General features: G+C 40.8%; 1 protein-coding gene across 6 annotated transcripts in view; it reads right to left on the bottom strand.

Moving 5' to 3' along the window:
• Positions 1-26,278, bottom strand: part of TCF3 (transcription factor 3) — a 131,994-nt gene that overhangs the window by 61,335 nt on the left and 44,381 nt on the right. For 4 of the 6 annotated variants that reach the window (XM_032239020.1, XM_032239093.1, XM_032238886.1 and 1 more), the window contains exons 4-5: positions 14,190-14,263; positions 12,484-12,580 (exon numbers count right to left, since the gene is read on the bottom strand). In XM_032239020.1, coding sequence (XP_032094911.1) covers positions 12,484-12,580; positions 14,190-14,263 — 171 coding nt within the window. The remainder of the gene's footprint in view (positions 1-12,483; positions 12,581-14,189; positions 14,264-26,278) is intronic. The other 2 variants (XM_032239164.1, XM_032238948.1) reach the window with 1 other exon arrangement.

The following is a 26,278-nucleotide window of genomic DNA, read 5'->3' as shown; positions in this document are numbered from 1 at the left end:
ATAAAATTAGTGTGCTTTTTTCGATAGTGAAAGAAGTAACCCTACAAATTTCTAGTTGAGAAGACCTCTCCGTACTTCAGCTGAAAATACCCATCCTCTCCATTTTCTGGTTGAGAAGAACATCACTTTCTCCATAGTCTAGATGAGAAGATCCTATCTTCTCCATATTCTAGGTCAGGGATGTCAAACTCAATTTCATTGAGGGCCGCATCAGGGGTGTGGTTGACTTCAGAGAGTCGGGCAGGTATGGCCAATTTGGCGATCATGGCCAACTGGGTGGGCATAGCAAGCTTGACGCCACTCCCCAAACGGCTGGCATATTCCTCTTCACACTGGGTAGACCGGGCCAAAGCTATGCTGGCCCGATCTTTCCTCTTCACATTGGGTAGACGAGGACAGCCACGCGGGCCGTATCCAGCCACATCATGGGTAGGATCCAGCCCGCGGGCCTTGAGTTTGACACCTCTGTTCTAGGTGAAAAGATTTTATCTTTTCCATATTCTAGCTAAGAAGACCCCATTTCATATGAGAACTCTTCTATGCCTCCACATATTGCACCAATAAATCATTATAATTTCTGTGGCCCTGGGCAAAAGTCTAGATCTTCTCTGAGACATGGATGAAGCATCTTATAACCATACTTATTCCCTCTGCTAAAAAAACCCCAGTTCCCTCTATGCCAAATCTTATAAGGAAATGAAATAAAACATTTTTCAGTGGGCCCCTTTACTGCCGAAACAATGTTTTATACACAGACAGGATGTTTATGGGGCCGTATGGATGTAACATTAGACATATATTTTACACCCATGGGAAAGAATGCATGCCAAAGTCACCCTCTCACTGATGTATACACACTCAGACGGCATTTATGGAGATAAGAATAAAACCCTTTAGTGTTAATTATCTTTTTTTTTTAAAGGCAAGAAAGCCAGGATAACACAGATAACTTTGCTTCCACCCGTTTTCAGAATCTCCCCAGTATCTGCCTTCTTTTTCCTTTCTTAGGCCCCCACTCCCCCTCTCCAAATTAGCTTGCAGTCATTGATATTTCTCCCTACTTTATAAGATTTTCATCCTCCAAGCAATGCAATCAGGGTAAGATGGCGTGCCAGTCAAAAATACCACAAGGATTCAAACCCAGCTTTTTCCTTGTCCAATGATCTTGCCAGGACTGTATATTGCAATCTCCTAACTGTTTGCTGGCTGAACCCCTTCATTCCATCTAATTCAAAGTTTGTTTTGGGTAGCAGCCAGATAGTCTTGGTGGAGAGAGGGGGCTCAGAAGCAAGATCAGCCTTTGCTCTTGCCAGAACGTCTAACTCTCCAGCTGCCTTCCTACAGGAGGTTCCTCTGAATTATCCAAATTTCCGGTCCTCTTTTCTGCATCTTCCCCCAGCTTCATGGCATTTGTTTCAAGACCCAAAGATGGTATTTTTCCCCCCTCCAAAAGGCAACTGGACTTTGTCTTTCCTTGAAGACATTTCTCTTCTCATTCAAGAATGAGAGAACAGAAGAAAGCTTCTTGGATGGGAAGCGAAACGTTTTCAAGGAAAAACAAAGTCCAGTTGCCTTTGGAAAAAGCACCTTTGGGACAACCATGAACTGGATAACAGAAGATCTCTACAGACATTTGTTTAAAGGCTTAGAAGCTGTTAGGCTTTAGCACATAAATGTGTCTCAGAGCTCAAATTATTTCAGCTACTGTTGGAGAACGGATGGCAGAACATGGGGCGGAGTGAAAAGGAGGATCAGCCTAGAATCTCTAAGTAGCCATAGGAGAAGGGAGTCCAGCCCCCTTTAAGTGCCATTGACCAGTGGCAAAATTCTTTTTTTTAACTACCGGTTCTGTGGGTGTGGCTTGGTGGGCGTGGCAGGGGAAGGATACTGCAAAATCTCCATTCCTACCTCACTCCAGGGGAAGGATACTGCAAAATATCCATTCTCTCCACACTCCAGGGGAAGGATACTACAAAATTTCCATTCCTACCTCACTCCAGGGGAAGGATACTGCAAAATATCCATTCCCACCACACTCCAGGGGAAGGATACTGCAAAATCTCCATTCCTACCTCACTCTGGGGTCAGCCAGAATGGTATTTACCGGTTCCCTGAACTACTTAAAGTTTTTGCTACTGGTTCTGCAGAACCTATTGGATTTCATCCCTGCCATTGATTTTTATCTAACTCTAAGCAGGTGTCCACTGTTAGTTGAGAGGATTCCTGTGCATAGGTTTTTAGTAATAAGCTTTTAGCAATAAAACATTCCTGTGCATAGGCTTTCAGCAAAAAAACAGTTTATTGAAACTTCATGTGTGAATCTAGTCTTTCACATCTGACGACGACTCAACACTAAAATAAATGTTATTCACATGAACGCAAACAGCTGGCTCAGACCCCCCGGCCCCATCTGGCTCAGCTGCCTGTTCTCACCATGGCCCACCAGGAAGTCCACCAGTCTCCCAGCAGATGTCCTTCAGAGGCAGCCATTCGGCCATCAAGGCCGATCCTGACTTTTCTCAAATGTACGCTGGCTGGAAAACCTGGGCAGTGATATAACATTTTTCAACAGCAAACAGGCATTATGCCACGCACATTCCCATTCATTTGAGAGGCTTAGCATTAAGTAAACAGGAGGTCAAAAGGTTGTAGGGCGAAATCTTTTAACTGACCTAATTTTTTAAAAGCGGTTTAGGAACTAATTTTGCCATATGACTGCCCTCATTCTCCTCTCCGCCCCCCCCTCCCACCGCACAAAAATAGCCCCAGTGGGTTTTTTTTGCCACTCTGCTGACTCGGGTTCAACCACAACAGAGACGTTCAGGAGCATTTGAAAAGCAAATGGCAGGATCTTTCCTTCTAGGTTGGAGGTCTATAGCTGTGCACAGGAATTAATCTTGATAAGATATGAGAGGGGAGGTAAATGAGCAGGAGGGGGGGAATGTTCCTCTTTCTCGTCTCTCTTATCCCAGTGGGGGGAAAAAAGCACTTTAGAAATTACTTCCTGGCTTAGTGCGAGTCTGTGTTATTTTCTTTTAGTCAATTGCCATGTATTTGCTAATACGTCCACGTTAATATTATTTTTGTGGCTAGGCATTTGTATTTTTTTAATTTTTAATTTAATGTTAATTATTTCCCCCTTGGGTTCTGAGTGCTGCAAGGGACAGGGTCTTGATGATGTCTCTGTTTGGGGAGACAAAATAGATATACCAAGCACTTCCAATGCACTAATATCCGCTCTGTGTTTTAGCAAAAAGGAATAAAGGAGAGAGCATGGCACATTATACAGGTAGGCCTCAACCACAACCAAACCCAGAATTTTGATTGTAAGTTGTGGTGGTTAAGCAGGTGACCATGTGAACCAAATTTGATTTTTACAATGGTGGTAAAGTGAAGTCACCGCAGTCGGTGAGCAAACCACAGGGTTGTTAACCAAATCCAGTGTATCCAATAGGAGGGTTTTAAAAAAAACATTTTCTGCTTTAAAACAGCAAAAATTATCGTAAACTGCAGCCACATGACCATGATATGCTGCAACTGGACATAAATGGAAGCCAGTTGCCAAGTGCCTGAAATGCAAGCATGTAACTGGGAAGGTGGAGGGGGCAGTCATAACTTTGAGGATGGGTTGTAAGTTCCTTTTTTGAAGCCTTTCATAATTTTGAACTGTTGTTAAGTGACTAGTAAGTTGAGGCATAGTAATAGCACTTAGACTTACATACCACTCTATAGTGCTTTACAGTCCTTTCAAAGCTGTTTATCAAGTCAACATATTGACCCCAACAATCTGGGTCCTCATTTTACCAACTTCAGAAGAATAAAATAGAATAACAGAGTAGGACGGGACCTTGGAGGTCTTCCAGTTGAACCCCCTGCTTAGGCCAGAAACTCTATACCAGGGGTGTCAAACTCAAGGCCCGGGGGCTGGATCCTGTCCACGGGGTGTTTAAATCTGGCCAATGGGGCTGCCCTGAAAACAGAGAAGGAGTGGCCTGCAATTGCCTTTGCCAGTGAAAATAGAACTCAGGACCCTTTGGAGCTCAGTTTTCATTGGCAGAACGTTGCAGGAGGCCATCGCAGCCGAAAACAAAGCTTGCAAGGGCCACGGGCAGCACTCCCAAGCTCCAGTTTTGCTGGCAGAATTCTTGGGCCATCACAGGCGCCCCCAACACGAATGACATCGAGTTGGCCACACCCACCCGTGCCACGCCCATTCCAGCCCCCCAAGGTCAAACACAAGCCTGATGTGGCCCTCAATGAAATTGAGTTTGACACCCCTGTCCTATACCATTTCAGACAAATAGTTGTCCAGTCTCTTCTTAAAAACTTCCAGTATTGGAGCATTCACTACTTCCAGAGGCAAGTTGTTCCACTGATTAATTGTTCTAACTGTCAGGAAAAAAAATTCTTAAAAAGGATGGAAGACTGACTCAACCTTGAACCGGTCAGAATCGAACTGCTGGCAGTCAGCAGAATTAGACTGCAATACTGCATTTCTAACACTGTGCCACCATGGCTCTACCTTTTCCAACATTTTTGCAGCCAAATTTCAGAAATACAATTTTGGCGAATTCCTGGAGCTATAAAATGGAAAGAGGATACTCATTGTCCACTTTCAACTTATGCCTATTGAGTCTCAGATGTTGGGTTTTTTTTGGCTGGAAACAGGAAACAATATTTGCACGGCAAATATTTTAATTGAAGCTTATATAATTCTTACATCTCTTACGTTCTATAAGCCTAGAAAACAATAATACACTCAAATCTGTATTTTTCTGAATTCCAACAATTGTGTTATTTGGGCAAACCCAACCCTTAGTGAGAAATGGCTTCCAAAGAATGCAACTATTGGAAAATTCGGTGCAAAAGTAGATTGTACCGTATTAGGAAAAAATGGAGAAAATTCATGCAAATTTTTATGCAGACGTCCTTGAAAATTCATAAACAGGGAAGGAAACCAGGCAAAATAACCTTAAGACTGGAGAGATAAACAGCTAAACTAAATAGAAATTGTCAGATTCTCTCATTACGACTTTTAAAGCCTTCCGGAGTAAATTAAAATACAAACTTATTTTTGAAATATGAATGAAATGGAAATAACAGAGGTCTAGCACACCAACCCAATCATGGTTGAATAAGAAACCTGAATCATGTAAGGGCCATTAATATACAGTACATCACAGAAGTGAGTACACCCGCTCACATTTTGTAAATATTTAAGTATATCTTTTCATGTGACAACACTGAAGGAATGACACTTGGCTACAGTGTAAAGTAGTGAGTATACCGCTTGTATAACAGTGTAAATGTGCTGTCCCCTCAAAATAATGCAACACACAGCCATTAATGTCTAAACAAAAGTGAGTGGAAAATAATGGTGGCCATACAAAATATTGACACTTTGGGCCCCATTTGGACATTATCACTTAGGAGTGTGCTCACTTTTGTTGCCATCAGTTTAGACATTAATGGTTGTGTGTGGCATTCTTTTGAGGGGACAGCACATTTACACTGTTATACAAGCTGTATACTCACTACTTTACATTGCAGCCAAGTGTCATTTCTTCAGTGTTGTCACATGAAAAGATATACTTAAATATTTACAAAATGTGAGAAGGTATACTCACTTCTGTGATATACCGTACAAATTGCAGGTCAACGTTGCAAAGGGATGGTCAAGATGGAAATTCTGCGAGGCTTTTGCCTGCAGGGATTTCTTGATTTTTGGCACACAACAATCCAGAATCCTTTCTGCAGAGTTGCAATACGATTGAGGTAATGGCCCTAGCTGCATGCATGCATGCATACAGACACACAGGACTTTCAGAGCTGCAACCAATGAACCAAATTAAAGCAAAGCTGCAGAGTAAGGGAGACACACCAGTGACTTTAGGGTCTCTTTCTCCATTTGACAATGGATTTCATCAGGGAAGAACAGGTGTGTTCCACACAGGCAATTTGTTCGGCCTACTGGGAGTTTACACACGGATGCCTTCAAATCAGGGATGCTGCTTAGACATCGAGCGACGCTGGTGGGAGAAGAGAACTGCAGCCATCTCTCTTTCCTTGCCCCCCCTGCAACCCTCTCATTTTGTAATACTGGTAGTCCTCGACTTACAACCATTCGTTTAGAGACCGTTTGAAGTTACTATGGCAATGAAAAAAGCGACCTTAAGGCCATTTTCCCACACTTAACGACGGTTGCAGCGTCCCCATGGTCAAGTGATCAAAATTCAAACACCCTGGCATTTTGAATTTTGACCTTTTGTGATCTTCTGAACAAGGAAAATCAACGGTGAAGTCAGATTCATTGAGCTACCGTGTGACTAACTTAACAACAGCAGTGATTCACCTTAATAACAATGGAAAGAAAGGTCGCAAAACGGGGCAAAACTCACAGCTACTCTCCTGCTTAGCAATGAAATTTGGGGTCAATTATGGTTGTAAGTTGAGGACTGCTTATATATTAAAAGCCGGTATGTTTTCAAGTGCCAGCTATTATAATAGCAATTGTGTATCTATTATTGTCTGATTTCAAGTAAGATGGCTAACACGTAACCTTGACTATCACTAAGCCAGGGATTGCGAACCTTTTTCGCCTCAGGTGCCAAAAGCACCCCCATAATTTCATGCCCCCCCTGGGCTGTGCCCCCTGCGCATGTGCCCATGAACTCCCCCACTACCCCGTGCATGTGTGCACAGTTTTCTTGGAGTCTGGGGAGGGTGAAGATGGCCTCCCCCGTCCCCTGGATGCCGGAAATCGCCCATTTTCTGACTTCCAGTGGGCCTGGTAGGTCCATTTTTCACCCTCCCCAGGCTTGAGGCTTTGTAGGAGCCTGGGAAGGGCAAAACACGGCCGAAAATCAGCTGGCCAGTGCACTGGAGCTGACACAGCAATGCCTCATGTGCCCTCAGAAATGGCTCCATGTGCCACCTGGATTCGTCATAGGTTCGCCATCACAGCACTATGTTGTATCTTTTTATTCTTAATGAAAGTATTCTATTTTATTTTTCTTTATGTACACTGAGAGCATATGCAACAAAGAAAAATTCCTTGTGTGTCCAATCACACTTCCCCAATAAAGAATTCTATTCTATTCTATTCTATTCCAGTCCATCAAAATTCCTAAGGAGATACTGTATTTAGTCCCAGGACTTCCCACCCCACCCCCCTCTATCAGATAACTGGAACAGTCCCAGGACCCCCCCCCCAAAAAAAAACCTCTTAGATCTGCCCATTTAATCTTAAAATCATCACTGCTAACTTCAGGAAAGTATGATGAAATCTACACTGCTATAAGGGGGTCAGTAGAAGGACATATGAAACAGAAAACATGTCTGGTTCTATGCATGGATCTAATATATTCTGCCTTGGAAAGCAGGTTGCCTTAGCAGGAAGGATGTGATGTTGAATTTTGATTGCATCTCTAAAGGACGCCTGTTTCTGAAAGGGTTAAGAATTGTTAATAAGGAGACAGATTGGCTGGAGGGGGCGGGGAGGAGAGAAGGCAATTAATCCAATTAGCAGGTTGGAGAAATTCAGAATTTCACATCTACTCCTCATAGGCCTTATGCAGATATATATATTTGTGACCTTTTTGACGTTTATGAACTTTGGGGCTTAACTCCAGCAAAAGTAGAATCCCGATCCAAACAAGCTTAACTTGGGTTAGGAATAACCATGGTTTTGTTGCCTTTACCCTAAAGTAAGTTCTTTTTTTAATCAAGTTTTCATTTTATATTATTTATACATATCAATGGGTGAATGGTACCTGAGTATCATACATTTCAATACACATAGACATAGTCTTATTACTCCTAAATATTCCATTCCATTATTTCATATTATTTGTAGATGCCTTTTACTATTACCCTTCATTTCTAAACCTTCTTTCTGTTCTTTTATATATCTTAACACATTAATGTAATGTATAGACCATTTATTCCCATCTTACTTCTATTCCTATTTTAACTCCCCCCCTCATATTGCTATTATACTCAAAGATGTGTTTTCCACTTGTTATATTATTCATATTTCACTTAGTTAATTCAAAATTTCATCCTTCATTCTTTCACTATTCAATATCTTAGTATGCAACTTTAAAAACCAATCACAATCAATTATACATTTAAAATACATTTATTCATATTCTTTCCAGTCCTTCAATTCATATAATTCTATTAATACACACACACCCGCACGCACACGCTCACACACATCCTAATCACCCATTGTTTGATTGTACCATTTCACTGCTAATCATATAAAGTAAGGCTTTCACTGTATCATGGAAACTATGGTTTAGCTTGCTCTGCTCAATTTGTTGCTTGCACTAAAGAATGCTATGCAAAGATACACACTTGTTAGCTCTCAGTCAGAGGGGGAGAGAAGCTACCTTACCTGTGGGTTTATTTTTTTTTAATAAGTAGGTTTAATGGTTGGCATTCATTGGCTCATCTACACAAAATGCTATTTGGTTGGCAGTTGATTTTTCCAGGATCAATGAACCTATCTATCACAGTTTTTCACATGCTGTGTAAATGAACACACTTTCAATGTTTCAACACACAATAGTTAACAAATCCTGGCTTAGCATTATGTCAGGACACAGCCAATATAATCCTAGGCACGAACAAAACCCAACATTCCAGGATCTTGGCCAGAAAACCCCAACAGCTTCCGGTTCAAGAGGATTAAGTTCCAGAAAAAATGCCAGGCCACCCCAGGGCAGCAAGATTGGCATCCAGGAGAAAGATGCAATGTTCTTTTGCATACCCCCCTACCCCACAAATGGCTAACATGTCTCAGTTGGTGGCCAAACACGAACATGTGGATATTTCGGGGTCTGGTTTAAGGAACACAAAAGGGTTTCCCTTCTCACTATGGTATTTGGAAGAAAAATGGGATTTTCAAAACCAATCATTCTATTAAGTATATAATTCCTAGCAAGGGAACAGAGGAGGAAAGATAACATGTTGAGATTAAAGGCAGTTGGGAGGGAGGAGCGGAAGACTGTGAACCGATTAAAACCCATTGTCCAAGATGCACACCAGTTACAATGCTGGCTAGATTAGCAAGCTTAGCCCTGAAAAGGAGTTAATTGCTAGAAATAATTACTTGAAAGAGATCTACTCAGGCGGTTTGGTTTCCTTCCTAACAGTTAAATAATTCCCACCAACCTCTTTGCTTTTCTCCCTTACTGTTGATTAATTCACAAATACTCTCAGGAGGTGTGGGGGAGGGGGATCCATTAGAGTACCTAAAAAATGTGAGCCATGTGGCTTTATATATACAAATACCCCTTCCAAGGGAGAACATTTGTAGCTCAGGGTTGAAATGAGGGATCCTTGGTGCTGCAGACGTTTCATTACACAAACTAGGTATTCCTCGATACAATAGTTTGTGTAGTGACTATTCAAAGTTAGCCCTGAAAAAATGTGACTTATGAGCATTTTTCACAGTTACGACCATTGCAGCATCCTCATGGGCATGTGATCAGAATTCATATGCTTGGCAACTGACTCATATATGTGATGGTTGCAGTGTCCAAGGATCCCCTTTTGAGAAGCAAAGTCAATGGGGAAGCTAGATTCACTTAACAACCGTGTTACTAATGTTACAACTGCAGCCATTCATTTAACAACTTTGGCAAGGAAGTTCGCAAAATGGGGCAAAACCGACTCAACGAACGTCTCACTTAGCAACAGAAATTTTGGGCTCAATTGTGGTCATAATTCAAGGACTCTCTGTAACATCATCACTGTTGATGCTGTTACCTAGTCTGGGGAATTAAACGTCTGCGAAAAAACAATAATCAGGCAGCACCAAGGACCCCTCACTTTCAGAAATGGCCTTGTAAGAAAAGCGATGCTGCTGGTTCCATTTAACTGGGGGCAGCCAGAAAAAAATCACTGTTCTTAAATAGCCCTGCAATAATTCCTATGAACAAACCCTCACAGCTTCAACCTTAAACTGTCTACCATATATATTAATGCCTATGAACCTATATAATAATTCCTATGAACAAACCCTCACACCTTCAACTTTAAACTGTCTACCGTATATAATAATTCCTATGAACCTATATAATAATTCCTATGAACAAACCCTCACAGCTTCAACTTTAAACTGTCTACCGTATATATTAATGCCTATGAACCTATATAATAATTCCTATGAATAAACCCTCACAGCTTCAACTTTAAACTGTCTACCGTATATAATAATTCCTATGAACCTATATAATAATTCCTATGAATAAACCCTCACAGCTTCAACTTTAAACTGTCTACCATATATATTAATGCCTATGAACCTATATAATAATTCCTATGAATAAACCCTCACAGCTTCAACTTTAAACTGTCTACCGTATATAATAATTCCTATGAACCTATATAATAATTCCTATGAACAAACCCTCACAGCTTCAACTTTAAACTGTCTACCGTATATATTAATGCCTATGAACCTATATAATAATTCCTATGAATAAACCCTCACAGCTTCAACTTTAAACTGTCTACCGTATATAATAATTCCTATGAACCTATATAATAATTCCTATGAACAAACCCTCACAGCTTCAACTTTAAACTGTCTACCATATATATTAATGCCTATGAACCTATATAATAATTCCTATGAACAAACCCTCACAGCTTCAACTTTAAACTGTCTACCGTATATAATAATTCCTATGAACCTATATAATAATTCCTATGAACAAACCCTCACAGCTTCAACTTTAAACTGTCTACCGTATATATTAATGCCTATGAACCTATATAATAATTCCTATGAACAAACCCTCACAGCTTCAACCTTAAACTGTCTCTCGTATATAATAATTCCTATGAACCTATATAATTATTCCTATGAACAAACCCTCACAGCTTCAACCTTAAACTGTCTACCGTATATAATAATTCCTATGAACCTATATAATAATTCCTATGAACAAACCCTCACAGCTTCAACCTTAAACTGTCTACCGTATATAATAATTCCTATGAACCTATATAATTATTCCTATGAACAAACCCTCACAGCTTCAACCTTAAACTGTCTACCGTATATAATAATTCCTATGAACCTATATAATAATTCCTATGAACAAACCCTCACAGCTTCAACCTTAAACTGTCTACCGTATATAATAATTCCTATGAACCTATATAATAATTCCTATGAACAAACCCTCACAGCTTCAACCTTAAACTGTCTACCGTATATAATAATTCCTATGAACCTATATAATAATTCCTATGAACAAACCCTCACAGCTTCAACCTTAAACTGTCTACCGTATATAATAATTCCTATGAACCTTTATAATAATTCCTATGAACAAACCCTCACAGCTTCAACTTTAAACTGTCTACCGTATATAATAATTCCTATGAACCTATATAATAATTCCTATGAACAAACCCTCACAGCTTCAACCTTAAACTGTCTACCGTATATAATAATTCCTATGAACCTATATAATAATTCCTATGAACAAACCCTCACAGCTTCAACCTTAAACTGTCTACCGTATATAATAATTCCTATGAACCTATATAATTATTCCTATGAACAAACCCTCACAGCTTCAACCTTAAACTGTCTACCGTATATAATAATTCCTATGAACCTATATAATTATTCCTATGAACAAACCCTCACAGCTTCAACCTTAAACTGTCTACCGTATATAATAATTCCTATGAACCTATATAATAATTCCTATGAACAAACCCTCACAGCTTCAACCTTAAACTGTCTACCGTATATAATAATTCCTATGAACCTATATAATAATTCCTATGAACAAACCCTCACAGCTTCAACTTTAAACTGTCTACCATATATAATAATTCCTATGAATTATTATATACATATATAATTTCTGTGAATTTATATAATAATTCCTATGAACAAACCCTCACAGCTTCAACCTTAAACTGTCTACCATATATAATAATTCCTATGAATTATTATATACGTATATAATAATTCCTATGAACCTATATAATAATTCCTATGAACAAACCCTCACAGCTTCAACTTTAAACTGTCTACCATATATAATAATTCCTATGAACCTATATAATAATTCCTATGAACAAACCCTCATAGCTTCAACCTTAAACTATCTACTCCCTACTGTCCCTACTGTCCTACTGTCCCCATTTATTTGTATTCATTTCCTTTGTTCATGTCCATGTTCATATTTATACCTGCTATCTTGCACATGTTTGACAAACAAACAAACAAACAAATAATAAAATAAGATAAAATAAAATAAAAACATAAGGATTTTCTTGATTATGAGCAAGATCAACATTTCCCATTCTTCCCCACACATGACACAAGGGAATCAGGAAATGGTGATGGCTGAGAGATAAGTCAAACAAAGACTAATAACCAAGGTGGTCAAGAAAGCATCACCATAATTTACAATATCAAGACTTGCTCCAAGCAGAGACACTTACCTACTATTCCAGACCCCAGGAATGATGACGAAGATATGCTGTTATGGGATGGCAGGTCCCTGTGTTCACTGTAGTGTGAACCTTCGCCATAACCCTGCTATAAAGAGGGGAAAAAATAGTATCCATAGCCACAAAGTCATGAAGCATTGCCTGCCCACTCCTATCTCAATCAACAAGATTATGGGTATCCCAGAACCATTTCCAAATCAAAATACCCCTTTAAAATTCAATTTAGGGATCTTATAAATGCCCACTATCTTGGGATGGATCAAATTGACTCCAACTGACTAGCAAACTGTTTCTATATACTCTCATTTTCCAACTTTTTTTCTTCTTCTGTTCAATCATGCCCGATTCTCAAAGACTGCCTGGACAAGTCCTTGAAGTTTCTTGGCAAGGTTTTTCAGAAGTGTATTGCCATTGCCTCTTTCCTATGCTGAGAGAGAATGACTGGCCCAAGGTCAACCAGTTGGCTTCTTGCCCAAGGCACAGGACTAGGATTCACGGTCTCCAGCTTTCTAGCCTGATGCCTTAAACCAGAGGTCCCCAAACTTGGGACCTTTAAGACTTGTGGACTTCAACTCCCAGAATTCTCCAACCAGCTATACTGGCTGGAGAATTCTGGGAGTTGAAGTCCACAAGCCTTAAAGTTGTCAAGTTTGAAGATCTCTGCCTTAAACACTACACCAGACTGGGTGTCGGCTGAAGTGGTGCAGAAGTTAAATAAGTCAACACACTTCCCCCTTAAGCCATGCTGCTTCAGGGTTATGGAGCGAAGTGAGAAAATTAAAAAAACCTCAGCACACACCATAAAAGACAGAATCTACCTCAGTGTTAGATGGTTGGCTTCTAAATTCCATAACTAAATATGATACTCTCCAGAACAGGGAAGGTTCTGGAAAGACCATTCTCTTCACCTGCTATTATAGTGGGAAAGAAAATAAGTCCAACATAGTTCAAAAAGATGGATGATTAATGGTGGAAGGAAGACAGGTCAGACTCAAAAACAAGATGACCAAACAATTAACTGAGATAGCTAAGCAGAACCTTAATCTCATGGACAATCTCTTAAGTGTATATCAGCCATTCCATTAGGTACCATGGAATAATCCTCAACTTTGTGAAAATACCTATTCCTTCAGGCTCTGTTTTCCTCTCAACTACTTCCATTCCAGCGGATCATTTTAAGATCTGAACTTAGCTTGAATTGCAATAGAACTTTTAAGAATTGATTCTTAAGCCTGTCATTTCCTCTTCCTTCTCCATCCCTTTTTCTTTCTGTCTTAGACTATAAGCTGAATGAGCAGCACCGATTTTACATTATTGTACATAAGCAGGTCTGGGAGATTTAGGAGCTAAAGAGAAAGGTAAAGAATATCTTTCAAATATGATCCCACTAAGCATATACAAGCAAGAAAGTTATTGTTTTCACCTTGTGAGTATGGATTGATTTCCTATAGGACATATGACAGGATGCTCTCAGAAAATAATTCCTTAAAATTACAGATTTGATTCCTCAAAATTAAATAGCTCAGCAAGAATTAGGGTGAGAGGAAAGTTACTTTTCTTATATTTTCAGAAAAATGGGAATTGGGGTAGTTCACTTTCCCATCTCAAAAGACACATATGTATGTGGACAACACCCCCCCCGCCCCCCCAAAAGATCTATTTGGATCTTGCAGTGAACAGATTTTCCCGATCCTTACCCTGACTTGGTCAAACGTGGAGTTGTTCTGATCTCCTGTTGCCCAAGAACCTGAAGTCGGTCGCTCATCCAAACCTTCCAGGGAAAGAAGGGGAGAAAAAACAAAGATTACTTTGATCTACAGGATCTTCAAAAGACAAACTCTCTCAAAGTTAACTCTTCCTTTCACAAATACAAAAATATTTGGATGAAAATCCCAAACCAACACTGACTTTTTCCTGTTTTGCAAATTTTCCACACAGATTCAGCTTCAAAGGAGCCTCAGTTGATATGTTTGGCAAAATTGCGAGAGGGCAAATTTTATTTAATATGTGTAACACCTCAAGGGAGTTGTAACACACACAACTTACCTTTCCCAAAGCTGCTTTGGCTAGAGGAACATTACAGGAAAGGCGGTGGGAAAATTCAGTAGGCTCAAATTATGAAGGGGGATGGGTGGGAAGGAGATAGTTAATGGAGCCAATTATTTTCTTTCTTAGCCAAACTTAATTGGTCCACCATTTATGTTAAAGAAGAAGCTTTAAGTGGTCCAGAATGAGACATATTGGCACCACCACCTTGGCACTGCCATCTTAGCTATGTCACCACAGCCATCTCAGCATGGCCACCTTGGTGCCGCCATCTTAGCACGGGACAAATCATCACGGAAAACTTGCCATAACTCGCTGTGGCCTTACATGGCACCTCCCTTCGTCAACCACAATGTCAGAAGATGCCGTGTCTCCAGATCTGGGTCCAGCCTCCAGCAGGCTGGCAATCTGTCCCACACTGAGATGGTGGTAGCCGCGTTGAGGTGGCCATGGTGACGTGGCCATGGCAAGATGAGGTGGCCGTGCCGAGACTCTTGTTATCCTCAAGGAGGACTTTCCTCTTTTGTTGATATCTCCATCCCATTTCAGCACTGACTGAACTTCTCCCAGATATGAAATGAGGACCCCAAAAAGCAAATCACCTTCCCCAGAAGTGTGAAGAAATGTTGCAGCAAAAAAGACCTCTTCATTTCTCATCCACATAGAGATTTAATTCCTCATGTTTGTTATGGAAGTAGCAGCACAGCTGCCGAGTAGAGTTTCTGGGAAATGGTTATGGACATCCACTCGGGAGAAGCTTGCTAGATATCGCTGTAGTATTATATACATTCATGAACACTATGAATTGTCCATTCCAACTGAAAATTCTGGGAATTTTAGCCCCGATGCATCTTGAGGCTGCCAAGTTGGGGAAGGTCCAACTCAAATACTGACAAAGTACAAGATGAATCAAGAATGTACTCCTGGCTTCCCTGCAGAGGAAGATGGCTTAAGATGAGCTAACCGCCTTTTGAAGAAGCTATTACTCCACTATTTTTGCTCTCCTTAGACTACAGCAGCCCCTCCCTCTCAAGCTGCCAAGTGTTTTTGTATGGGAACAGTTTGAATTCTGCAAAATATAAATAAGCGAAGTTCCTGCATAATAGGATGGCAATTCTATGCTGGTCTCCTCCCACTGACCGACACCTTCAGGCATTTTTTAACAGGTCAGAAGATGGTTTTAGTCCTATCATAGGAGATGACCAGGCTGAGCCCCAGGGAAGGGTCAAACGTGTCATCAGTCTCGAATCCCTTCCTGCTCACAAGAGATCTAAGTCTGAGCCCAGGGGTGAAATCTACTTACCTTCGCTACTGGTTCACAAATGTGAGGGCTCGCACGCTCATTCCGCTCGCACGCACCACCTCCGCACATTCGCAGAGCATTAAAAATGGATGTGATTATGTCTGGGCGGGTGGGCGGAGCCTGCTAATGAGCATGCCTGCAAAGGTAAGTAGAACAGGTGTGTGTGTGTGTGTGTGTAATCCGCTGTGCCACACAATTAGCTAGAAAGCATCAAATCCTGCTTTCTAGCTAATACAAATTGTGCGTCACAGCTGATCGTTGGAAATACCGGTTCACCTGAACAGGTAGCATTTTTTTACCACCAGTTTGGGTGAACCGGTGCGAACCGGTAGCATTTCACCCCTGGTCCAGCCCCCCTTGAATTCCATTGACTCTTATCTACCGCCAATTTGCTTTAGTAGTTCAGATTCTTGTAGAAAGTTTTAGCGTATAATAAACCTGTATATTCCTTTGAATTGCCTGGATTTCCTGATCTTCATCTCTGCTGTGATATGATTGCAAATCAACCATGTCTGGAACAAGACCGTCCCCTTCCATGTCTAAAATATTATAGGCAGGGAACATTTTGTGTGTACAAAGGGTATTTTTCGTTTCCAATAGGATGTTTCCTCTCCTTGACTAATGCTGCAATGAGAGATCTGGAAATCAGCCAAGTCCAAGATGGCAAACCAGCTTCATTTGGAGATGGTGTCCATCTTATAATGATTCCTTTAATTTCATCTCATGCTCAGATAGTAACTACAGCTCTATCATCACAAGGAGGCTTTGAAGTCCAACTCTACTATGTTTGTATACGTGTATTTTTTAAAAGCATATTATTATGAGAAACACACCATCTTTTTCTTTGCTTCCCTCTCCCTACTGTTCATTTAACCAGAAATTTCTTTCAAAATTACATGCTTCCATTCCGAAGCCTTTTGTGTTAATCATTTCCCCGGAGAATTGGTGTTTAATTGCTGTCTAATTTGCATAATTATGCATATTAATCTCCACTCCTAATGAATATTCATAACTCTCATTTAGAGTTTTCTAATAAAAAAAAATTCCAATGTGATTACGTTGCAGGATTGAGGCTGGCGGTGGAAGTAAGATGCTTAATGCAACTACGAAAAACACCCAAGTGCTACCTATTCTTTTCAAGGCTGGCAATACTGCAATGTTTTACTTCTTCCTTTCCATCCTGCTCTTTCAGAATAATATCAGCTGTGTTTTCTGGAACTGAAGTGTGTGTGTGTGTGTGTGTGTGTGTGTGTGTGTGTGAGAGAGAGAGAGAGAGACACACAAAATTTGAAAGGTAGGAAAAGTGATAATGTTCAAAGACTGTTTACAAAATTAACAGAATAACCAAGTTGGAAGGGATCTTGGAGGTCTTCTAGTCCAACCCCCTGCTCAAATAAGAGACCCTATACCCGTGATGGCAAACCTATGGCACGCATGCCAGAGGTGGCACGCAGAGCCCTCTCTGTGGCCATCCACACCATCACCAGCTGCTCTTCTGGTTTCCGGCACGCTGGCCAGCTTGTCTTTGTGATTGCCGGAAAACGGCCTGAAAATGTAGCAATAGCAATAGCACTTAGACAAATATCGCTTCATAGTCCTTTTACAGCCTCTCTAAGTGGCTTACAGAGTCAGCCTATTGCCCTCAACAATCTGGGTCCTCATTTTACCCGCCTCAGAAGGATGGAAGGCTGAGTCAACCTTGAGCCTGGTGAGAATCGAACTGCCGACAATCGGCAGTCAGCAAAACTAGCCTGCAATACTGCATTCTAACCACTGTGCCACCACAGTTTTTTCAAATATTGGGAGACTGCTCTTGTGTTTCCCCTAGCCCTTTTCATTGAACTAGACATATGCAATTTTTTATTTTTCCACCTGCCCAGGTCTTCTGTTAGCAAAGGGATCCTGCCCCAAGGAGTTGCAAAGCTCATAGCACAGGGAGGAAATACAGAAATAAATGTAATAACAAAGGAAGGATTAGCTGGGATCCATGTCCCTTTTCTGGAAGGGACATATAATCAGCCACTGTGTTCAAATGAAGTACTCAAGTTTAAAAACAATGTAATTGAAATACGTAAGGAAACACAAGAGGCTATGTTTAAAAAGAACACAAAAGCCCATTTTTATATTCACTTAAGGCTTTTTTTTAATGTGAAAAGTACTCAGAAGCTATCTGGGGTTCTGTAAAGAGAAGAGGCTGAATCTTATTTTTTAATCAATGAGACGCTTTATGAATCCAAGTCAAGGTGACGTGACTGACTTTCCCACCTTGGAAATATTTGTATTTGTATTTGTTAGATTTAGATATCCAAATACCTAAATTTAGATATCCATCTCAATATCCAAATATCGATCTGCCTCTGCAAAGCATAAAGGTAATTGAAAGTAGGCAGATGACCAGGTAATATGGGGGCATATCTATTAAAGGCCAAGGTTTCACACTCCCACTAAATTTTTTCACAATGGATAACTCCTCTTTTCATTTCATTATTATAAATCATCCTTCCTGAAGCCACCTCAAGGTCTTAGGAAGCCACAAATAACATGGATGTACCAAATTGGCAGAGCCAAGATCATCTCAAATCAATTCAAAACCACTTGACTGTTTCCCCTTATAATAAATATTATACATTAAATTCCTTAAAATGGAATCTTAAGTTCTGCCTTAAATGGTGTCATTTCCATTTCTTAAGATAGCTACCAATCTTGAAAGTGTAAAATATTTGAATGTTTGAAACATTCAAATTTCACATTTCATAAGGCATTCACCAGCTGAAGGAGATGGTCTGTCCAATTAAACTGGAACCTGCAAACTCAGTTCTGTTCAAAAAGATTCAATGTTTTGCTGAGCCTTTTCATTTTTTTTAAAAAAAGAAGAAACATCTTCCCTTGTGCTATAAGACCAATGAGGAAATGCTCACAAAGAGCCCTCCAAGCTCCAAAATAGACTAAAAACATAGATACTGCTAGGCACGCTCTATGCAGCCACACACATATATATAGGCACACTGTACCTTCATGCAATTCAATATTTAATGCAATAATGCAATACACAATGCAACACACACAACGTCTCCATGTATTTTTGCAGTTACGGAAGCTTTCCCCAGCCTCTAGGTTTATTTTACTACACTTTCCATCATCCTTAGCCAGCACAGACATGTTTAACATATCTGAAACACATCAAGATGGAGGACAGATTAGAGTACTAGATTAAAAACAAGAGATTTACATTCAAATTCTCATTTAGTCACAAAGCTCATAAACAATTGGGGGCAACCCTACATGAGGGCTCTCTGGAGGAAAAGGAGAGCATTAACTGGAATAAAAATAAAAGAAACAGGAAAATAAACAGCAGATAATGCTTTCAGCTTGCCAAAACTTCCTAACATCGTATGTTATTTCCCAGACTGGAAGGGATAAGAAAACATTCATTCTCTCTCTCTCTCTCCTCTCTCCTTTCTCCCACCCTGGCTTCACCCATCCCCATTCCATTAATAGAGTTATTAAAATGGGGGGGTGGAGATAGAAACTCTATAGATTAATTATGCATTTTAATAATCCCACTCATGAATATTCATGAAGCATTCTGTGCTCATGTTCTAATTAAAATATACTAATAGTATAAGATGTAGCTGTCAGAAAGGGAGAACATTCTCTTTCCCTGCCCCCCCCCCTCACCCAACAACCCCACCCCCCCAGCCGTCCCTTTTTGACACTGGAGTAGATGCAGGTAGGCACAGACTGACTTCACTCAGTGACCCACAGCACAGATAAAAATCTCACTGAAGTTCAACATGAACGACATATTTAGGCAGGGTAAGAAGGGAATTGTAGGCAGTAGGCAAATACATACAAACCGCGCTCACGCACAGACTACAGTGGTGTTTATTTTTTTGAAAAATGGAGTAACAGCGGCACGTGATCTTGCTGAAGTAAAGAGTTAAGATTAGGGTCAAGTCCTTGTCACTATTCGCATGCACAGAGAAAACCTACTTCATGTGATACGGAGTCTCTGCTAAAATTTTGCAACAGAATGAGAATGAATTGTACGAGGTCAGGTTTGATGACTCAGGGGACAGAGAACATCAATCAATCAATCCATCTGAATAGACTGGAAGGGACCAACCCCCTGCTCAAACAGGAGATCCTATACAATTTCAGACAGGTGGCTGTCCAGTCTTTTCTTTAAAAAGTCCAGTGATGAAGCACCCATAACTTCTGAAGGCAAGATTCAGAAGTTCACTGGTTGATTGTCCTCACTGTTAGGAAGTTTCTCCTTAATTCCAAGTTGCTTGTCTCCTTGTTTCTTGTCCTGCCCTCGGTGCTTTGGAAAATAAGTTCTCCATCCTCAGTTTTTCAAAGTTCAGATCTTGGATTGGTTCAACCTGTCTATCATGACCAGACAAATGTGCGATAGACATATGCGCGCTGACAAAATAGCGCTGATTAAAACGCGACGTCAAAATCGTGCCCACAAATTCGGGACATCAAAAAGCCCGATGACAAGCACGATAAAATCGTACACTCACTGGCCTGTCTATAGGGTTAGGGTTACTTTGTTGATGACGCGATTTTGTCATCGCGCATTTGTCGGCGCAATTTTGACGAAAATCAATTAACAATTTTGACGGCACGGTTTTGTCGGTGCGCATATGTCTATCACGCATTTGTCAGTGAACCCCTGTCAATTGGCATGGCACTTAAGAAATGGTGCCCAATTGCACAGGGAGGCAGTGATGATGCAGGTTGGCTATTTATCCATGTAAGGAAGTAGCTTCAATAAACCAGTACAGTCAATCAGTAAACCTCCCCGCAATCCCAAATTGTGAGCCATCATAAACTATAGGATAAATCAGCAGGCTACTGACCTGAAGTGCCACAACTTTAAGGGCCCCAAATCTCTCAAGAACCCATATTGATTGAACACCAGGAATAAAGTTTTCTTGCCTTGGGCAAAGAAAATGGACAGAATTTGCTGAATAATAGCAATAGAATAGCACTTAGACTTATACACCACTTTACAGTGCTTTTACGCAGCCCTTGCTAAGTAGTTTACAGAGTCAGAATATTGGTCCTCATTTTACCCATCTGGGAAGGTGTGAAGGTTGAGTCAACTTTGAGCCTGATGAGATTCAAACTGCCAAATTGCAGGCAGCAGAAGTAGCCTGCAGTACTGCACTCTAATCACTGGGCCACTGCAGCTCATAATAACCCACAAAGGAGTGTTTTAATTGATATTTTTAATTAATCCATAAAGGAGATTTGAGAGAAAAAACAAAAAAGGGCAAAGAAAGGAGGAAAAAGAGGAGTGGGGGAAGAAAATCATCTCCTCCTCCTTCTCACTTCTGGTTATTTGATCCCATTCCATCCCACCTGAGCCAAACAATCCACAAAACCTCAAAATCTTTTACCTCTTGGGGAAGAGGAAGGAAGTACAATTTTTCACTAATTTTCCCTACGCGTACACACCCAAACTCCAGCATGTAGAACAAAATGTCCCTTGGATGTCGTAAAACTAGAAGCCACAACTTGAAAGGTCATGGAAGGGAGGTAGTGAGACCCAATGTTAGAATCCTTTTGGTGTTAGAATGCACCATCTAGCTCCTTCGTGGAGGAGGGGGAGTAAGGGATGCGGTAATTTGATTTGAAAAAGAGGTGGCAGACGGCTGCCATGATGAACACTTTCATAATAAGCCGCTTTTGCTGCCTAATCAGCCTGAGAACCAGGCTGGGACAAGCAGACTGCCGAGTGAGATTTGGAAAAAATCAATGAAATTAGTTGACTGATAATTAGCTTTAATTCTCCTAGCAAAATTGTTTTCCCACTAGTTACCCACAACAGGAATGCCATTCTCCCACAGACAGATACGGATACCCATTCCTCTGGACCATGCTTTGCAAAAGAGGAAAACACATTCGATTGCACAGACCCTGGAGAGTCAATTCCCACGTGCTTTTAAACTTCTTGAGAGGTGTATTTTTATCAAGCCTTTCTGACAACCATCAAGGCAGCGTGCAGAAATTCCAAAGCAGCAAAATAAGAATCGCAGTCTAAGCTGGAAGATTTTCCTTTGCCTGAATGGTGATACACCAGGACTTGCTATTGGTTCTCATTTAAATTTTATGATGTTACAGGCAGTCCTCAACTTACAACCACAATTGGGACATAGAATTTCTGTTGCTAAGCAAGGTGGTTAAGTGAGACATGCCCGATCTTATGACCTTTTTTTTGCTATTGTTAAGTAAATCACTGCAGTTGTTAAGTGAATCATGAGGTCCTTAAGTGAACTAATTGACTTTGCTTTCGGCAAGCTGGTTGGCAAAGTCAGAAATGGCGATCACAGGATTCCGGGACGCTGCAACAGTTGGAAATTCATGCCAGTTACCAAGCACTCAAATTCTGATCCCATGATCGTGGGGAGTGCGCCAATGGCCGTAAGTATAAGGACTGGTCGTAAGTTACATTTTTCAAAACTGGTAACTTTGAGCGGTTGCTAAACAAATGGTTGCTGAGTCAAGGATTATCACTAATTATAATCTGCCTGGAATTCTTGGCAATCAAGTGGCATATATGATGAAATACCATATACATAAATACTAGACATTTATAGAACACTGGGGGAAAAAAAACTTCTCAAATCAAAGTTGCAAGTGAGAAGAAGTAAAGATTTGTAGTCAAGAGGTTCAAACTATCCTTGTCCATGCTGTGAGTATTCCTGCCTGTTTCCATTGTAGGAAAATAAATTTTGAGGGCTTGCAGAGAGAGCATCTGTGCATGCTAACACACTACTGTAGTATCTGCCACTAATCCACATCTGAAAAGCAAACACAGATGTACATGTCTACATACATACATGTCTACATACATACCCTTTTCCAAGTGGTTCTGTACCCTTAAGCAAAGTTTCTCCTTCAATCTTTGTGGGAAGGGTGGGGGGAAACGGCAGGAGCACCACAGAGATACCCTCCGCTGAGGGAGAATTTAGAGGTGAGATGCTTCTGCTGGTTTTAATTCCTCTGATCTGGAAATTACACTTTTAATGGAGCATAAGCTTTTATGGCAGCTGCTTCATGCAGTTTGCTCACATTTATTCAGTTTAAGCCTGTTTAGCTCACTTTTCTATTTTAGAAAGGATTCCTAGTGGTCAACAAGATAATCAAGAAGAGAAATAGAAGGATAGCCTACGTCAGGGGTGTTCATTGAGGGCAACGTGAGGGCTGTGTTTCGGGGCGCTGGGGTGGGCGTGGTCAATTCAATGTCATTCGTGTCCGGGGGGGGGGCGTCTGTAGTGGCCCAAGAGCTCTCCCAGTGATGATGGGTTCCCAAGCTCCATTTTCACCTGCGACCGGCTCCTACAACCCTTTGCCAACAAAAACGGAGCTGGGGAGGGTCACACACGGCCTTCCTGAGCTCCATTTTCGCTGGCAGAGGCATTGCGGGCCAGTCCTTTACTGTTTCCAGGGCCGGATCGAAGCACCCTGCAGGCCGGATCTAGGCCCTGGGCCTTGAGTTTGACACGCCTGACCTACGTTGAAAGCATTTAAATATATACATTATATGTGTTTATACCCTATAGTCAATGAATATATCCAGGCTCAGGACTGGTGCTGATAAATTGTCAGGCCAAAAATGTGGGTATCACCCGGGTAGACTGGGAGGTTCAATCTGGAGTAAGTTAGGGAAGAGCAACTTTTGACTGGCCACAGCTTGTTAAGGGGTGCCTGAGGGGTGCGATTAGTGGAGCCATGATTAATTGGAGAGGTCTGTCAATCATTTCTACCTATACAGGTAGTCCTTGACTTACAATAGTTCATTTAGTGACCATTCAAAGTTACAACAACACCGAAAAAAGTGACTTATGACCCTTTCTCACACTTCATGACCATTACAGCATCTTCATGGCCATGTGATCAAAATTGAGATGCTTGGCAACATAGTTATGACAGTTGTAGTGTACTGGGCTCATTTAAGCACCTTTTGTGACCGTCTGATAAACAAAGTCAATAGGGAAGCCAGATTCGCTTAACAACCAACTAATTTACTAAATGCAGTGATTCACTGAACAATTGTGGTAAGAAAGGTTGTAAAATGGAGGAAAATTCAACTCAAAATTTTGGGCTGGATTGTGGTTGCAGGTTGATGGGACAGAGATGGGGTGTGTTTTAAGAAACCGAACCAAGTTTGCTCTTTAAAATTTCCAAATATTTTTAACATTATTGGGTGGGGTTTTTGTTTTGCTTTTTTAAGGGTGAAATGTATCCCTTAAGCCTTGATAACACCTAAGATAACTCTTTTGCCCTTTCAAAACACTCCCCAAAATTTGGTCTCAATCAATCTGCAGAACGCCCACCTGGATTAACTCAGCAAGATTTGATTTATGGTTTATTTATTATTACTTTGTTTACTGATGTTTGCAATTATCCTTTGCCTTCTCTATGGGAGTTCAATGGGTTTCTTATTTTATTTGCATAAGAGACTTGTGAGACAGTTTGGGCAGCATGTATGGACATCCATGAGTGTTGTGCAAAAAAAAATTTTTAAAGTGAAGATTGGTAAATTTTCCAAGGACTGTGTAGCATTGTGAAATCTTAAAGTACAGATTCGTGTGGAGGTTGGAATATGAGCAGAAACTCAGCTTCAAGTCCCCTTATCAGCCACAGAGAACCATCCCACTCCAGCCAAACTTTCCTCTCACGATAGTTGCTGTGAGCAAAAAGGGGAGGAAAAACTATTTATGACAATTGGGGCTCCTGAGGAAAAAAGCAGGACATAAACTTAGCAAACAAATGAATGAATTTAAGTGCCTGAATATCATGAGATTCCTTGTGTTCCCATCCATAGACCTTGAGCAAACTTATGAGAATACTGAAATCTCACAAAATTTGTATTACTTTCTTTTCTTTTAAAAGGCTTTTGAGGGTGCCTTTTAGAATAAAGGTAAGGTAAGGGTTCCCCTAGCACATACACTATATTGCCAAAAGTATTCCCTCACCCATCCAAATAATCAGAATCAGGTGTTCCAATCACTGCCATGGCCACAGGGGTATAAAATCAAGTACCTAAGCATGCAGACTGTTTTTACACACATTTGTGAAAGAATGGGTCGCTCTCAGGAGCTCAGTTAATTCCAGCATGGAACTGTGATAGGATGCCACCTGTGCAACAAATCCAGTCGTGAAATTTCCTCGCTCCTAAATATTCCAGAGTCAACTGTCAGCTGAATTATAAGAACGTGGAAGTGTTTGGGAACGACAGCAACTCAGCAATGAAGTGGTAGGCCACGTAAACTCGTCCAACATTAGTGTGTGACCGCGCTTCTGGAAGAATGGTGATAAATTCCCATAAACACACTCCTGAACCTTGTGGACAGCCTTCCCAGAAGAGTTGAAGCTGTTATAGCTGCAGAGGGTGGACCGACGTCATGTTGAACCCTATGGATTAGGAATGGGAGGTCACTTACAGTAAATTCATATGCAAGTAAAGGCAGGTGAGCGAATACTTTTGGCGATATAGTGTATGTGCTAGTTGTTCCCAACTCTAGGGGGCGGTGCTCATCTCCATTTCAAAGCCAATGAGTCAGCACTGTCTGAAGACATCTCCGTGGTCATGTGGCCAGCATGACTAAATGATGAAAGCACACGGAGTGCTGTTACCTTCCCACCAAGATGGTCCCTATTTTTTCTACTTGCATTTTTACATGCTTTCGAACTGCTTGATTGGCAGAAGCTGAAACAAGTAATGGGAGCTCACTACGTTACGCAGCACTAGGGATTTGAACTGCCGAACTGCCAACCTTTCTGATCAACAAGCTCAGCATCTTAGCCCCTGACCCACCGTGTCCCTTTGCCTTTTAGAATAATATATAGTATTTCTGGGGGGGAAAGTCTGTCTTTCACCTATTCACCTACTCACCTATCTAATGCAGATATGCCTACCGATAAAGGAGAATATTTGTAGCTCAGGGTTAAAATGAGGGGACCTTGGTGCTCTCTGAGCTTGCTTTGTTTTCTTGCAGACGTTTCATTACCCAAGCTAGGTAACATCATCAGTGCTGATGATGTTACCTAGTTTGGATAATTAAATATCTGAAAGAAAACAAGCAAGCTCAGAGAGCACCAAGGACCCAGCAGATATTTCTCCCTAACAGAGGACCAGTTCAGACCCAAATAAATAAATATACTGATCAGGACTTCATACAGAGCCAAACAATTTAAATTTGTACTGTCTCACTTCAGAACATGGGAAGACTCTCATAGGGCCGAGTCCATCGTCATGATAAAATTCTTGCATGTAGGAAACAAGCACATTTGTTTTTATATAACTGTGTGTTTAAATATAATCGCAGAGAAGCAATCCATCCATTCCTACCATCTGCAGTAGCACAGCCTCGACAGAGATATAGTGCCTTGCTATGGAATAAGCCAGAATGAGCAGCC

The sequence above is a fragment of the Thamnophis elegans genome, chromosome 1 (genome assembly GCF_009769535.1).
Source record: "Thamnophis elegans isolate rThaEle1 chromosome 1, rThaEle1.pri, whole genome shotgun sequence".
NCBI lineage: Eukaryota > Metazoa > Chordata > Lepidosauria > Squamata > Colubridae > Thamnophis > Thamnophis elegans.
This window is presented reverse-complemented; position numbering and strand designations above follow the sequence as displayed.